This window comes from Echiichthys vipera (genome assembly GCF_963691815.1).
Source record: "Echiichthys vipera genome assembly, chromosome: 5".
NCBI classification, from domain to species: Eukaryota; Metazoa; Chordata; class Actinopteri; order Perciformes; family Trachinidae; genus Echiichthys; species Echiichthys vipera.
Window position 1 is genome coordinate 26,005,953 of NC_139830.1, and position 17,044 is coordinate 26,022,996.

General features: G+C 43.0%; 1 protein-coding gene across 1 annotated transcript in view; it reads right to left on the minus strand.

The window, feature by feature from the left end:
- Nucleotides 1–4,254: 4,254 nt before the first annotated feature.
- cdon (cell adhesion associated, oncogene regulated) overlaps nucleotides 4,255–17,044 on the minus strand; it is a 33,852-nt gene continuing 21,062 nt past the window's right edge. Inside the window, exons 10-19 of the mRNA XM_083914075.1 lie at nucleotides 15,664–15,780; nucleotides 14,826–15,029; nucleotides 13,267–13,448; nucleotides 12,132–12,237; nucleotides 10,354–10,473; nucleotides 9,898–10,089; nucleotides 8,091–8,386; nucleotides 7,853–7,932; nucleotides 6,150–6,412; nucleotides 4,255–4,936 (exon numbers count right to left, since the gene is read on the minus strand). Of these exons, the coding sequence (XP_083770201.1) occupies nucleotides 4,782–4,936; nucleotides 6,150–6,412; nucleotides 7,853–7,932; nucleotides 8,091–8,386; nucleotides 9,898–10,089; nucleotides 10,354–10,473; nucleotides 12,132–12,237; nucleotides 13,267–13,448; nucleotides 14,826–15,029; nucleotides 15,664–15,780 (1,715 nt within the window). The 3' untranslated portion in view covers nucleotides 4,255–4,781. The remainder of the gene's footprint in view (nucleotides 4,937–6,149; nucleotides 6,413–7,852; nucleotides 7,933–8,090; nucleotides 8,387–9,897; nucleotides 10,090–10,353; nucleotides 10,474–12,131; nucleotides 12,238–13,266; nucleotides 13,449–14,825; nucleotides 15,030–15,663; nucleotides 15,781–17,044) is intronic.

The window sequence follows — 17,044 nt, forward strand, 5'->3', positions numbered from 1 at the left end:
CTGCAGTCTTGGTAGCCATATAAACTTACAAAGCGTGACACCATGAGGACCTGAGGTTGAGGTTTCCATTTCAAATACCTAACCAGTCTTGTATTGTGTTGATTATTAAAACCATCTGGATAGCAGGTTCATTAAACAAGACTATTTTCTGTTTGTTTTTTCTTGAAATATACTGCTCATTATTATTCTAATATCCACCCTGCAGGGTTTTCTTCTTTCATTAGACGTTATTTTACTACTGTGTGTGTCATACTGAACAGACTGAGAGGCCGTGGCACGTTAAAGCATCTCTCGAGGCTGCAAACACCTTCACCAAGTATGGCTCCCAGAATTTCTCTTGACTCATGAATACCACCCATTTCATACGGAGAGTTAGTTCATGTCAACGGGTCCCACCTGCATGTCATCAATAGTGTGGGTGGATTAACTGACAATGGGCCCCTGGGCACAGACATACAAAAGGCCCCACTTCTTCTGCATAGAAGCAACACACGCACAGAGACACACACACAGACACACACACATCCACACACACACACGCACGCACGCACACACACACACACACACACACACACACACACACACACACACACACACACACACACACACACACACACACACACACACACACACAAACACACAAACACACACACACACACACACACACACACACACACACACACACACACACACACAATGTTTGGTTAGTTGTTTTTTTGGTTGTTCTGTGTCTCTGTGGTAGTTTTGTGCATTTAGAGTCTCTTTGTGGTTGTTTTGTGTCACTTTGTGGTCATTTAGTGTTTATTTAGTGTCATTTAGTGTTTGTGGTTGGTGAGTCTCTTTGTCGCTCTCTTTTTTCTTTAATGTCATTTAGTATCTTTTTGTATTCATTTTGTGTCTCATTGTGGTCATTTTGCATCACTTTGTGGTCGGTATGTGTCTCTTTGAGTGACATTTTGCAGTTGAAGGCCAAGAGGCCCTTGACAATTGGGCCCCTGGGCCTGTGCTTGGTAGACAAAGTTCAGCAATCCATCCGTGATCAATAGGATCATTATTGATCCACAGAAGTATGATCACACTGATATTTGGGGTCTGTTGACAGGGAGGAAATGGGGGCAGTTAAATGGATTCAGCTGGGATGAAGATGAGACAGGGTTATGCGACAGGTGCAGCCTAAAAATGTTGTCGTTACATCAGCAAGTGTGGCATCTTCATGCATCAAGACTTAAGCCTGATAAACAAATAGCTGATGTCCTTGAGGGAACATATAGGCCTTATTCTGCATATGAGCTCATCATTTGCAGGGACCCACTGGAATACCATTGGAGTTCATCCAACCACAACATGCTTCTCACTTGTGGTTTGTGACATCTCAAGGATTACATCGCCGGGGGCTGAATCAAGCAACTTAACCACACTGCCAGATTCATAAGAACTGCATTCATTCAGGGTGTGCTGGAGAGGGGAGAGAGAGGAAGAATGGTGGGCGGAGGGGAGAGGGACTGGCGTTAACAGGTCGGCTCTGCAGCAAGGGGCAGAAATTCCAGGGCAGACAATGAGCTTTCTTGTTCCCATGGGCTCCTTAATGAAGGGGAGTAGCTGCGTGGGTAGAGGGTGCAGGGCAGGGCTGAGGGAGAGTGCCGACTGATAGACGTGGGAGATGGAGAAGCAGCTCGTTTAGAGACAACCCTGCCCTTATCTTCTCCTCATCAGCCCAGCCTGCATCTGTCAGCATCCCCTCTCCCTCCCCGGACCATTTCTCTTTCCTTTCCAGCTTCATTTCCTTTTCCATTGTTTTGTTCCCTTTTCTTCCTAATGGCAGCAGGGGAATCATAGTGGACACTCAACTGAGCTTCTGCATGGAAATAAAATAAAAGACGACAGGAAACTTTATGAAACTGTGCAGAGAATGGCCACTTCTTCCCATCACGCTGTGAGTCACTTTAAGTTTTGGTTTTGAGTCACACCTCACAAATAAAATAAAATCAGTGTATGTGACACATTTCATGGTTTTAAGGCTGAGAAACTGAGCAGCTATTCCTTAAAAAGAACTGAGTTTAAGTCAAGTCAACTGAACAAATGCCGCCAGCCTTCATCAAGACTAAAAATAACAGCCGGAAGAGGCTATGCCACGCCTCAGCAGCAGCGAGTAAATCCGGGTGCCAGGAATATCCCGTATACCATCATGGGGAGGAGAGATGCCAGGCGAGGCAGGGCCCGAGGACTGGCAGCCGGCTCTGGCGCAAACACAGGCAGACAGGCACCGTGCATGGAAAGCCCACACCACAGTCATCCTCAGTGAAGCAGGGCCAGCCCTGTCATCTGCCTACTGCAATCCTATCAAGTCCAATCAGCCAGCACACCATGGAGATTATTTTAAAACCAATGAAGGGTTTAAGCCTTCAGAAAATGGGTTTTCAAATGCAGGCTGAAACCTAAGCACACTTTTAACTGTTTTTATGAATGAGTTATGTGCAGTGTTTTCACTTCAGGAGCATCACGCAGCGATTTTTGACGACAGAATTACTCATCTCAACTCACCCTCCATCTATTTCTGATATACCACAGCCCGGCAAGATATTAAAGTCACACCTGAAAACTTTGCATGTCAACAGCTCCAACTGGCAATTCAACCTTCAGTTAAAAAAAAAATCATTCTTCCAAATTTCAGATTACTTTAAAAGGGTTAAGTCCACCATCTTGTCACTTTGCCGCTTGTGGTACTCAGCCATGCAGACGGTCTTTTTTCACATGTTCAAGCTTCTGCCTCCAGCCCAGTACAATTATGGTGAGTTTGTTTGTTGTTTGTTAATTTTGTTTGTACAGCCTTGTGTCTTTCCATAAACAATGTCCCCTTACCCCCGATCATCCACAGACATCGATGTTCAGTAATTGGGCCAACTGATACAACAATCTGCTTTGTCAGGTATAAGTGAAAAAACATATGATGAACTGACCCTTTAACACCAAGAACGGCATATTGATGAGAGAGGATGCCATTTTCACTAGATGGAGCATTTTCTGCCATTGATGCTAACTTTAACTCGAGTTCTCCTCTTTGTCTGAAAGGGCCGCTCACGTTTAAAAGGAATGCTCATTCAATATAATAATTTGCATATCAGCTACTCGCAGAATGTTGCCTGGAATTCTTTAAGAAAACTTTGTTTTATGCCTCCACAGTGAACGGAGACTCAAAAATAAGAGAAAGGTCTTGATGCATTGAAGAAAATGGGCTCAATGTTATTAACAGCAAGACATCAGTTTACAAAATCTCACATAAACCGTACAGTATAATCCAAGTGTTGTCTATCCAGTTTTATGCTCAGCACTTCCCAAACACATGCAAACACTTCTGCATAAACGGGCGCACTACTTGTTCAGAGCAAGGATGAGCAGTGCGGAAGTGTTGCAAAACAGATTGTCTGTAACCAAGAAACAACCTCATAGGTAACTGCTTGTAACAACCCATATTTCCGTTTGTTATAAAGCGGTCCCTTTGGTGTTGGTAGTAATTATCACAGGAGCAAATCAGGAAGTAAAGTGATGTAGCGATAACAGGTTGGGACTGGACTTTGACACAGGGGTTAAGTGTTCGTGCCCTGTTTGAAACCCAAAGTCCGTTGTGATATTTTTAGGAGGACCAACTTCCGTCTGTGACATTGTTACGTTTTGACTCATTCGTGATAATCTATGTTTTTTTTCTAAACCTAACCATGTAGTTTTGTTTCAGTTTCAAAACGTTAAATCCAAAGGTCACATGTGGCAGTCACACGATGACTGCAACTACATTTCAAACTGTTCCACAGTGTTAACGTTCTCTGTTCACCGCGGAGGCATGCGACAATAACAAAGTTTTCTTCATGAAGTTAACACTCCGTGGGTAATTGATATAGAAATGGTCATATTGAGGTTGAAGTATTCCGTTTTAATGCAACTACTCCACTTCTCTAACAGATTGGGGCCAGTAGGTCAACGGTGCTCTCAAAGCAACAGTGCATTTTGCGTAAAGTGATGAGCTATCAAGTATTCACTGAAGCAAAGAGCAGCAGCCTTAATCTGAACAGTGAAGGGAGTGTTCACCCCGTTCAGGGGTCACTGCAGTGGAACAGCCCATCACAGAGCCACATCAAAGGCCTGCCAGATGTATCGATGGGTTTGGACTGAGGCCGGGAAATTCACTATGGCAATCATTCACTGCACATGAAGGAGGGGAGGAAAGACACTGAAAATGGGTCGTTGTTTACTCTTCCATATCTTCTCTTTATATTATTACAAAACTTTACACAAACAATTGCTAATCTCCACACTTGAGTGGAACACAGAGGGACAAAACAACAAAAAATAAAAAGTATTTCTCATCCAAAAGGCATAAATAATATAAAAGACAAACTTTTTGACTTTAAAACAGATACATTCATATGAAATATTTCACTACTACAAAAAATAAATAAGTCATCTCAAGAGTTTTTGATCTTTTATGAGAGTCTTCCCTCCAGTGGGATATAGTTTCTGTCTTTGAGCAACGATTCCTTTGCTCTTTGCATTTCTCTCCATCTGGCTTTGCTCTCGGTCTCTCGTAGTCTCTCGTTTCACACTTAGCTCATCTCAGCTCAGTCCATCCAACGTTTTGTGTCCTTGTCACCGTAACATGCAGTGTCTCTGACTATCCCATCGCTGGTCCTCTTCTGCTGTGGTATTTCCACCACACTGTCTCACGTCCAGTCTCTGACTGGTTCCTCCAAACCCTCCGCGCTGCAGGAGAGTGTTTGTGTGGGCTGCGTTCAGACCTCCTGTTGACTGGGCTGGATCAGCTCGCCTGCCAGGCTGCTGCTGGAGATCCACCCGGGCTTTTCGTCACAGTCCAAGTCTGGCAGGCCGAGACTCTCCCAGCATACCACAGGCCCCTCTGTGTCCATGCACTCCAACTCCTCCTTAGCTGCACAGAGAAAGAAGAGAGTCTTTGGTTTACACTTCATATTAGAAAAGACAAGAACAGATTCTGGAGAGGGCCACAGTGTAATTTGTGGTGAGGTTGCATAGTTTGTCTACATACAACATGGATTGGTGATGATATAAATGAGGAAGAAGAACAACTATCAGAGCTGGATTTCACAATAGTGTTGAAACATGCCGGTCTGAAAGTAAATGTTTTCAATTCCCTGATTTTTTTTTTGTTAGCTAAAACCATAGTTTGACATTTTGGAAAATAAGCTTATTTGTTTCCTGGTGAAAAGTTAGATGAAGAGATTGCTACCACTGTGTATGGTAAATATGAAGCTAGAGCCAAAGGCAGGTTAGCTTAACTTAGCATTGAGACTAGCCTGTCTCTGTTCAAAGATTTAAGCCTTTGAATATGATAAATGAACATGTTATATCATAAATGTTTAATGTGGACAAGTAAAAATGACACATTGAGGTTTTCGGGCAGAGTTTTTCTTGGCCGGGAGAAGTGACTTCCTGGAGTCTCCTCTGGCTGCTTAGCAACCTCAGGGTGACAACAAGACTTTAAGATTGATTGATGTGATGCTAGATTTGTTTCAGTCTTTATGCTAAGCTAAGCTGTAGCCTTATATTTATGGGACACTTACGAGTGTGGTATCAATATTCTCACCTGAATGTCATCAAAATATCAAACTATTAATTTAACAGTCTGAGCTTAAGATTACAATGATGTATATGGTTGATAAGTAGCATATACATATAGGTTGTAAAAGTCTATCTGATTGTGTAATATTGTCTGCGTTATTCTTTTACAATTATCATTAAAAACTAATATCCAAACACTAATAAGAAACAAAAAAAATACACAAGGATAAAATGATTTAATGAACTGAAGCTGATGAGGTGCGCAGTCGATTTAGTAATCTGTAAATATAAATTTCATATTCTACACCTTCATCATTTTGAATTGATTGAACTTTTCGATATTTTAATTCAAAGATTAACCAAAAAGTTCCTCTAATTATACATTCACTGAGATAAATAACTGCCAACAAAACAGTGAGAAATGGCAGTTCTCTCTTGTGTCCCTGCAGGGAGAAAACTCCAGAGGGAAAGAAGAGGAAGAAAAAGAAAAACGTGGTGGAGGAGGAAAAGAACAAAATACTTGGAAAGATATTGTGGGCATTTGGTATAGAAATGTGTCTCACCAGTGTTGTCCGCTGGACAGTTTTCATTGTTCCCAACCAGACAGTAGGAATGCAGTGAGGGCGAGGACTCCCTATGCTCTTCTGGCTGGTACCCTGCGTCGGCCCCCTGGTCACCATAGTGCATATGGCTGTCGGGGCCATGGCACTGCGACGAAACCTGGTTCAGAGGTACCATCTCCAGACCGTCCTGCTGGCATGGCGCCACGCGATGCATTAAAGGCAGAGTGCCACTGGAGAAAGAGCCATTGGTCTTGTTGTAACATCTGCACGGAGACAGAGGGAGATGGAAAGAAAAGTAGGAACTTTGTTTATTAAGGTGCCTGTGCATTGCTGAGGGCTCCCCCACTGACGACTTTCAGCTTCTTCATCATAACACAGCGCTCTGGTTCATCCACTCTGCAGATATCTGTGGGTTTTATACCAGACACAGAAAACCCTTGTGTTAATACCCTAATATATGAAACAATGGAGGCTCTAACACAACTGGCGCACTCTCACACTGCTGCAAAAAGTGTTTTCAACAGTTCAACCGGAGATTAAAGGTCCAGTCTCACTGCATCTAAATAAATGTGACATATTGTGGTTTTGCTCTTCATTGAAGTTCCCCAACGCAGACGGTTGCACGGAGAGAGTTTCACCACGTTTCCCTGAACTCAGCTTTCCTCTATCGGCACATGATTGGATAGTGACCACACCCCCTCTTTTCCCAGCAGCCGGAGGTAAATAAACACAGGGCTCATTAGGTCTGCTGGCTGGGTGCACACAGGGTAAACTGTGATGCTGGGGACCCGTAAGTACATAAACAGGACTAGCAGGAGGGGAAGTGTGTGTGTGTGTGTGTGTGTGTGTGTGTGCGTGTGTACACTTTTACTCAGCAACATCTGAAATATGAGTGCGCAATATCCATCCAGCTCATCCTTTTCAATTTTTTCCAAGGTGCTGCTGCAGCTCAGAAAGTTTTCCGGTACTAAAAATCGAGCTGTGGGTTATTATGCACTAGAGTCCCTTCAAAGTAAGTAAAAGAAAAGATACATGACTAAACTACAGTAGCTGGGTTTCCATTCAATTGTCAGGTCAATTTTAAGCAAACTTTAGAAAGGTTGCAAATAAAGAAACTTGAATCAAATGAGCCTCAAATTAGCATGTTTTCATCAACTGGTTCAGAGTAGTTTGGTCAGAAGTTGGCGCTATGGGCTATGCATGGCTTCAACCGCCAGGAAACAGAGTAGAAGTAGTAGAGGTTTGCTAACCAAAAACAAATCAAGTTGCCTTGGCGATCTAAGCCATATACAGGAGAAAAATGGAGAGAGGTCCTCCATAATTTGTTTAAAGTGGGCAAGGTTTGATTGTTCTTTCATGTCAGCTAGTATTGGCCGTGTTGAATGCTGTCAAGAGACGAAGACACGTTTTGAGAATATCACAGAAGAGTTTATTCAGCGAATATTTGGCTTAGCTCATTAACTCTTTTTCGACAAAAGCAATACCACCTCAAGCGTGCATGAAACCTTTTTTGTACAGTTGAGGAAGTTTGAATTCATTTTGCCGTTTCCATTCAGCTTTTTTAATGAGATACAAAATGTTCATCAAAATATGTGAATGGAAAGATGACTATTGTCTAACTGTCTGACCACTTTATTCTGATTACAAACACCGATAAATTGCCAGATTACTTAAAAAATAAAATCCCAAACTTCTTCTCTTACCTATTATTGTTGCAGAGGTTCTGACAGCTCATACAGTCCGACGAATCTGTTTGGGGAAGAGCTGTGTACATGCCTCCACCCTGACAAGAGAACACACACACTGGATTTAGCCAAACCAAAGTGGATTTGCAGCTGCTGATGTAAAATAGCATACTTGCTCATTTAATACTCTTATATCCTAGATATGATTACTGCATCCAGTCTTTGGGTTTGGAGTACTTTGTAGTGCAGCACTCACATTATGGTGGTGATGGGGGTGCGAGTGCTCGCAGTCCCGGGTGCTGTGGGTTAGGGTGCCATCGTGGCCGTGTGGGTGGTTGGTTGAGAACAGGCTGCCGGAGCCGTTGAGCAGCGCCAAGCCATTGGGCAGTTTGTGGTGGAGATGATGGCACCCTTGGGGTAACATGGTGCCACTGTGCCCGTAGCCTCCGTGGACGCCCCCGTTGATGTGGCTGGTGCCAGGCAGGGTGGTGTACTCAAGGACATGGCCATTCATCTCTGCTGGCTGGTACAGGTAGCCAGGAGGGTCATACTCTACAGCAGAGAGAGAGAGAGAGCGAGAGAGGAAGTGTGCGAGAGGCAGAATGGTTAGGAAATGTTTGAAAGTTTGATCTTGTTTACTTAAAGGAAGAACTAATCACAGCGAGAATAATGTATTATTTAATTACAGACTAAGCTGGGTATTCAACCTTATTCTGCTCATAGAAACACAGATTTAAGTGGGGAAGTTTGGCTGATTATCAGTGAACAAATTGTTTACTTTTCTTGTTTTTATGCCCCACACTTTCTAACCTTTTTGATAGGAAATAAATGTACCAGTGTTTCTTTTTTTGCATCTGATGAGCCACTTTTTACTACCTTTTTCCCATCACATTTTATCAAATACTGAAATTTGAAAATTTGTCCGATTATTCATCTTTTTTATCTGATCTTTATCAGATGACTATATACCATAATATTGCAGATTTTAGACTTTAGACTGTTCCTGTAAAGCAGCATGTGTTAAGACAACATTGAATACTGCACTTGGAGGCTTATTTTGCACAATGACAGACAGGATTTATTCAAAACTGTGTTTACAGTTGTCAAAACACATTGTTTTGGCATCAAATCTGAAACCCAGATAATATATTTCCATCATACACCTGATGGTGAACTGCAGTAAATGATCACACAGAAAGTCAGCACCTGTGACCCAATCTCTGTTTTTCAACCCAAAAGCATGCATGGATAATGCACAGGCTGACCCAGGCTGCAACCTTAGAGCCCCACATGTGCAAGGGCCCCTGATTGGGCAAACTCTTGACCCCTTTTTTCCCATAAGAAACATAAAAACAAAGAAGACATGAAGTCCTCATGGCCACATTACTCAGGTTCATATGGTCAATTTGGTTTTCAAACACTATGACATTTCTATTGGATAGCACAGCATAGTTCTGTACTGCTGCAGATGTTTCACCTGTTGTTTTAGAAAACTTTAAGTTATTACCAGCTTGCAGATTCACTGTGAATGCCTTTTTCTGTAGCTGTTTATATTAAAGGCTGTCTCAGTGTGTGTGTGTATGCAGGTGCACCCAAAGTGTGTGTGTGTGTGGGCCTTGTAACATTCCTAGCATGCAATCATGGCACTAAATTACTCTTTTTCTGGTAAAGCAAGATGAGTTACAGGGGGGCCCCACACAAAGAGTAGCCCCGGGGTCCACTACCACCTTAATCCACCCCTGTCCAAAAGGTCTGACAAAGAGTCCATCCAACAATGGCAAACACTTTGCAAGCGCTATGGGATCCACATACTGTATGTACTATGAACACACGCATGCTGTCTTGGGGCCAACTTTATTTAAATACGAGAAACTTAAAGTAGGTTTAACTCTGCGTACATGTGCCGGTGCTGTAAACTCATTTTAAAGTGAACTACAGTAAAAGACATTATACATGCATACACATGACAGATGGTTGTTATACACATTTTCTAAAATATCGCACTGAAAGCAGCAACTATACTTCTTTTATGCTTTGGGTTTAGTTTGTCTTTGTAAACTCACTGTGCATGTTGTTCTGCTGGCGATTCCTCCACAGACACATGGCAATAAAAGCCAGCAGGATGAGCACCATCACTCCCAAAACACAGCCCACGATCAGGTACAGCAGTCCTCCAGGCGGGCTGGTTGGCTCCTGCGGGTAGGAGTAAGGTGGGGTGATGGGGTGCTGGCTGGGCGACCCCGGGGACTGACGTGCTGCAGCAGAAAGGGAGGAGGGGACATGCGGAACAGACTATTTACCCTCTAGCAACAAAGAAAAATAACACAGTAACAAACTCTAGAATGCACACCATTGTTTTGGGTCTCATAAAACTCAGTGCATTTATGTTGTGTAATTAAGGCGATCGTACCCTTCATTTAAGTTACAGCCTTTCGCAGGAACATGCCTGGACTTCTGATAAAGCGGAGGTTTGGTTGACGCATGAGTCATCTCTTGTTCGGTACAGTAAGTGTTCTCACCTTTGGTCTCACAGATCATGACGTTGCTGTATTCACTCTGGCCCCCATCGTTAAAGCATTGCATCTTGATGTCGTAGGAGGTCTCAGGCTGGAGATGTCCAATCATGTGCCAGTGTTTACCTGAGAGGGTGGGATAGAGGGAGGTGGAAAGAAAGGGGGACAAAGGTGAGAAATCACTTCCTCTTTGAGCCGGTGTTGACTCACATTGCTCCAAATCCTGTGTACACTCACTTTCAGTATTCCCCTCTCTCTCTCTACCTTCTCTTCATGTCTCACACTTCAGCTCATGTTCTTTCATGCACTCTCTCCCATTCACTCCCCTCTCCCTCTTTGCTTCGCTCCCCTCACCCTTCTCTCTTACCCTGTCAGTCCCACGAGCGCCCAGACGGTTGCTTAACTCTAGATGAGCTCCATATATGGCAGCTTCATGTTTGTCCTGGCTTGCCTCCAATATTCCCACTCCACACACACACACGACTGCTGCACTGCCACACACAATTACATCGCTGCTCGCTTTGGAATCACAGATGAGAGGACAATCTCGAAAATGGAAATGCTACATTTCAAGCAAATGAGGCTGAAATAAGATGGTGTTCTCAAAGTGTTTTGTTTAATATGAGTAGAAAAATCAATGCAGTGCTACCTCTGCAACCAAGGTTGTTTGCACTGTTATACGTGGGAACAATAAAAGAAAGCCGCTGCTGAAGCTATATCTTCTCTGCGCCATAAATTAGAGTCAGTACAGAAGCAGAGGTTTAACGCACCAGTTAACACGTTTGTGCTTAATCACAGATTTTAAATATGCATTTTTAAACAAGCCACACATTGATTATTTGAGGGGGAAAGTGGCTGCAGCGGGCATATAGGGCATTTGGGAACTTTCATTTATATATGGACTTAAAAACTCAAACTCTGGTATCATATTGGCTCTTACATTGTTAAAAGATAAAGTAAGCTCTGATGTTTGTGATTTGTGGGTAATAACACATCTGGACATCCTTTCAATGATGTCTGGTCATATCTTTTAAAAAAACGAGACAATCCAGGTAAAAACTGGTACAGTCTGTGTCTTGTGTTTGCCAATATGTTTTTTCTGATACGGCCGGTGCCTATGTTATATTTAGCATCTTACAAAGTGGCTTTGACATTGGACTGATTGAAAAGTTTGTACATTTCTTCACACACACACACACACACACACACACACACACACACACACACACACACACACACACACACACACACACACACACACACACACACACACACACACACACACACACACACACACACACACACACACACACACACACACACACACACATACACACACATACACACACACACACACACTTGAGTGACAGTGAGAGGACGTTGTGGTAAACTAGACGTTCAGATGTTAAAAAGTTGGGAGGAGTTAAAGGACGTTCCTCCTTCCCTTCCTGTACCAGGCTCCACTGTTAGCATTCCACCCAGCAACCTGAGCCCCTCTCCTCTGGCCGGGCTCATATTTCAGCAACAGCAACCATCTATTAAAAACAGATTTCAGAAAACCCTGCTGCCCAGGGACAGCACTCTCTACAAATCAAACAGCAGAAATGCCCCTCTCCGATACACCCCACTCCTGACACTGAGTATCCATTACCCTCCTAACTCCCAGTTTATCTGCGGAGTGAGAGCTTTACATCCGGGACAGGACGGGGCTGTCGACAAACAATCTACCGCAGCCACACACTCAATCTGCAGTGAAAACACACAGACACAAACATTCCACTCACCCTCGACCAAATCTCTTTTGTAGTCGCTGTCATTGTCGCTGTCTGTGGGTCGGTAGTAAATGTAGAAGCCTTGGATTGGAGTGTTGTTGTTACTCGAGGGACTATACTGGATGGGGATGGAAAAAAGATTACGTTAGACTACTGCAATCTGGTGGGCAATTATTATACAAAGAGAGGAAATTTTCCAGCAACTAATGGGGGACTCGTTATCAGCAGATGTACAGGACTGCAAGCAAGATTGTGATTGCGCTTTCTGTCTAAAGTTCAGGAAATAATGAGACTGTCTGAGGTTAAGTAAATGTGGGGAACTATCTGCATCCATCTGTAGCCCAAACTGCACTGAGGAGGAGAAATGGCTTTGAAGAGAGTGGAATCAAAACATAGATGGACAGGGCCTCTTAATCTCTGTTAAAGCAGAGTTCTAATCAGCCCGGCTCAATTAAAGGTCTGATTGAGTCTCAGCTGCCAAGCAACCAGCAGGAGATTAAATACAGGTGAGCCAGCTGGAAAAGACGCATCACCCAAATTATTGCTTCACTGGCTGATCTGATTTGGCAAAAAGTAATTTACTTAAGGTACTGTTCTTAAAACTATCATTGAGGTATTTTTTTTTGTATCTCCATCGTATGCTACTGCATACGTGTACGTGTTGACTTGACATTTGGACTTGGACTCATGTCAGACTCTGACAAAAGACATGAATGTTTGCATGCAGTTTTGTAAATTCTCAGAACAAAAAATAAGACAGGGGTAGACATGCCTTAATATTTAATCATTATACCTAGGACATCAACAAAGTCCAATAAGGAAAAAAACACAAGTCACCAGGCAGGTTTTAAACAAGCTGACACCACCAACCACTTAATTTGGCAGTTAAACTGGAAGAAGCGCACTCAAAACATCTGTGATAACCCCTCTTTGCACAGAAAGTCGACAAGAACGGTTGGTCTTTGCTTTATTTCTCTTCCCAATAAGTTTGTATAAAATCAGACTCCTTGTGTCATCTGCCTCATCTGACTCCTTTTTAGTGATTTATTTCCAGACGATGACCCAAAACCATGAAGATGAACAAAAGAAAAAATGAAGGAAGTAAGGAAGGGATCTTATGGATTTTGTATATCAATGTTGTACTCACAGTCCAGCGCAGCATGATCTGTGTGTCACTGATGGCGTCTGTGGATGAGATGTGAGGTCCGACCACAGGACGTTCTGCGATGCGCGGGCTGGCTTGTGGTACCTGGTACGGCTTTGATGGAATGCTGTGAGGACTCTCGCCGTAAATGTTCATGGCTACGACTCGAAACTTGTAGGAGGACCCTGAGAAAGAAATATAATGTTACAGAGGTGTGGAAGTCTTTGTTCATGGCAGAAATGGTTAGGTTTTTGGTTCAGTTTGTTTGTTTGTCAGAAGGATTACAGAAAAACTAATGTCATTTTTTTTCACGAGACTTGGAGGAAGGGAGTTGCATGAGCCAACGAAGAACTCATTACATTTCGGAGAGAATCTGAATCACAGGGCGGATACACAAATTATTTTTCTCTTCTGTTAACCTCATGAGATGAGGCATGGCCTTGGTGGAGGTCTGCACTCTCCGAGTACCTTAGTTATATGATGGGTTTATTCTAGCCTGGCATTGTCAGACTAATTCCCAAATGTGCATTAATCTGAAACCTCTCAGTTCATTTTCAATTTTCAAGGAGTGTTATCAACTCTGCAGACAAAATGACTGTCAACTGGATAGACCTACAACCAATCAGAGCACTGAAATGTGACCTAAAACTATTTTTGAAGCAGGAAAAAAATGGCGGGTGGGTCACAAACTTTCTCAAATTATAGCTAAACCGTACGCTAAAATGTGTTTCTGACATAAAGTAACAGAATCTTGAATTACTCTTGATAAATTCAGTAACTACGTTAGGTGACTACATTCTAGCATGATGCTCGTCTGGCAGTCATCGTCTTAAACCCGCCCCATAAGAGATAAACGGTTGTGATTAATCTGTCCAGGTCCTGGTCTGCTGAAAATCTGCCTGAATGGGAGAGGGGCCAGATGTATCTACCTGAGCCAATGAAACCTGAGCTCAGCAGATTCGATTGGCTAACGTTTATACCTTGTGATGCAGTAATTACATCACAAAACAATGATAGTAGGGCCTGTGAATGTTCTCATTCGTCCAGGTCATCGTTATCCTCAAAGCAATTTCAGTCAAAAACAACTGGACTGGTTGTTTGTCTAGGAAGACGTTTCACCTCTCATCCAAGAGGCTTCATCAGTTCATGTACGCATCTGAGCAGGCTGGGACTGGTCCAACTAACTGGTGTGGGATGTGTTAACACCAGTTAGTTGGACCAGTCCCAGCCTGGTCAGATGCGTACATGAACTGATGAAGCCTCTTGGATGAGAGGTGAAACGTCTTCCTAGACAAACAACCAGTCCAGTTGTTTTTGACTGAAATTGCTTTGAGGATAATGATAGTAGGATTTTAACACTTTGGACCAATAGTTGTCCGTCACTAATAGACTCAGAGTTACCATTGATCTGGATTATTGTTGTCTGATTAAAATAAAGATGAAGACAGATAAGCAAACTAGTCATATAGCATTACATGATCATTTTAGTTCAAGAACACTTGTATCTTGAACTTTGGATGATGAATCATGTCATGCTTCACTGGAATGTAGAGAAAACTCACCAGGCTCCAGATTACGAACTTCCACAGACAGCTTGAGAGGTGAGATATTATCCGCAGCCTTAAACCACTCAGCAATGCGACCGCGTCTGTACTCGACACGGAAAGCTGTGATCGGAGACCCGCCATTGGCTCTTGGGATCCAGGTGACATACACCGAACTTTCAGTCGCCATGGAGATGGTGGGGCGATCGGGGGCCTCAGGTACTGGGGCAGAAACAAATAAGGAAAAACCCTTTAAGTCTCGCAAACTTCTGCGAATCCAATTAAAAATACACAGAGAGAACTGGCAACCGTCATCACTGCATCCCAACTCATGTAAGGATGGAACAAGTTCACAGAGAAAGAAAAAAAAAAGACGGCATGACGTGGAGGAATGTGTACTTACTGCCTGGGCTCTTAGCCACAAAGTTAGAGAGGGCAGGAGAGAGTAAGAGAGAGAGAGAAATGAGGGTTAGTGAAAAGACTAATGTGAGTTTCAGCAAAGTAGGCCTGCTTGTAATGCGAGTAAACACACAGATACACACACTCGGATCTGACCCTAAAGCTGTGTACAATCTCACAGCTTTCTGCTTACAGCATCTTTCATCCAAAGAGTCATTACAGGGTGTCAACGGTCGTGTCACTGTTTGTACTCCAAGGCACAAAGAAGAAAAGCAGACCACATCTAAACATTGTGAGGAGAGTTCTGAGGTCTATTCGACACAGTCCGGTCATGAACTCCACAACAACTATCTAACCAACAGAAAGCCCCAGAACCTCCTCAAAAACATCCCACACAAATTGCCTGCACACAGTCGAGCAGCTGTGGCAACAACAACACAGGACGTTGCAGACCTACCTCTGTCATGTATGACTACACCAAAGTGTGTGTTGGTGGTTTTGTCCTCCGGAGCTTTAGGGGGCATCAAGACGACAGGAGGCTTGGACGGATTCTTGTTGGAGGTGGTGCTCTTCTCTGAGAGAGGAAAAATAAAAGCGGGTAAGAAAAACAGGGCAAAACAGTTCTTCAGGGCTATCAGTTCCACCAAAAGCACATGAAACAGCTCTGGAATCTAAAATTTCCTCCTGGTGTCTGGAGCTGTTTTTTTTTTTTTTTTTATCAGGGTGAGGTTCAGGTTTCCACTTGACAACACTGCAGTTACACTGAGCTGTGTTGTTGCTTAGTTGCGAGTGTGCGATGTGAACAGAAGCCTCGTGCTGATCACACTGAATTGACTATGAAGTAAAGATTAAAGAGCAGTCATTTTGTAGTTTAAACAGGCCACGTAGCCAGGATAAGTCAAATATTTCTTAGGGAGGTGAAGACGCTCTGGCGAGTCTGGTTTTGGACTGGTTGGCGTTGCTTTGGTCCAGAACCTTTTTGTAAAAGAACCACCCTTCGGATACAATCATATCTGTGGTTTCTGGAAGTACGCTATTTTACATATTTCTGAACAGGAAACATTTTGTAAACACTACTGTGGTATAGCATTTTTTTCACATTTGTGGTTGTTCTTTCTATTTGTCTCAAAAATAAACACAAAAAATGCTTGAAAGTCATTCACTATGATTATCATACTGATCATTATGATTGTACTTTATAATTGGACATAGAAAGGGTTAATCCACCCATAAGATGCAGGTTATGAAAAACAACATGATCCGTTTCAGACTGTCTTAACCCTCTAGGTATCGTGTTTGAATTAATGAGTTTTAGAGGGTGGAGCTGTAAAGCTTAGGGTTGAACAACTTAAAGTCAATCAAATGTTCAACTTCATTAATGGGGTAGCCCCTAAGCACTTGGGATCTCAGATTTTGATGGGTGGATGTGGCTCAGGGGGTAGGTAGGAGTGTTCCCCACACCAAAGATCCCCCCTGTCCTCTGGTCCACATGTCGAAGTGTCCTTGGGCAAGACACTGAACCCCAAATTGCTCCCTGTGCTGTGCACAGGTGTGAATGGAAGTTGCTTTGGATAAAAGCGTCAGCAAAATGAAATGTAATGCACACTCAACATGCACATGCACGCTTCCACTTAAAAGTTAAATGGCTTTTTTAAACAAAAAGTTAGTGTCTATTTGTGGAATAAAGTGGGTAATTAGGAAAAATAGATTCAGGACTGGGGCCTGGTAATTTATTGCATTATATCTGGTATTTTGATGTGTGGTTGTTGTTGTTGTTTTTAACCCTTGGGGGCTGTTTTTGTTTGCATGTGTTCTATGTCCTGTCCTTTTCTATCAGG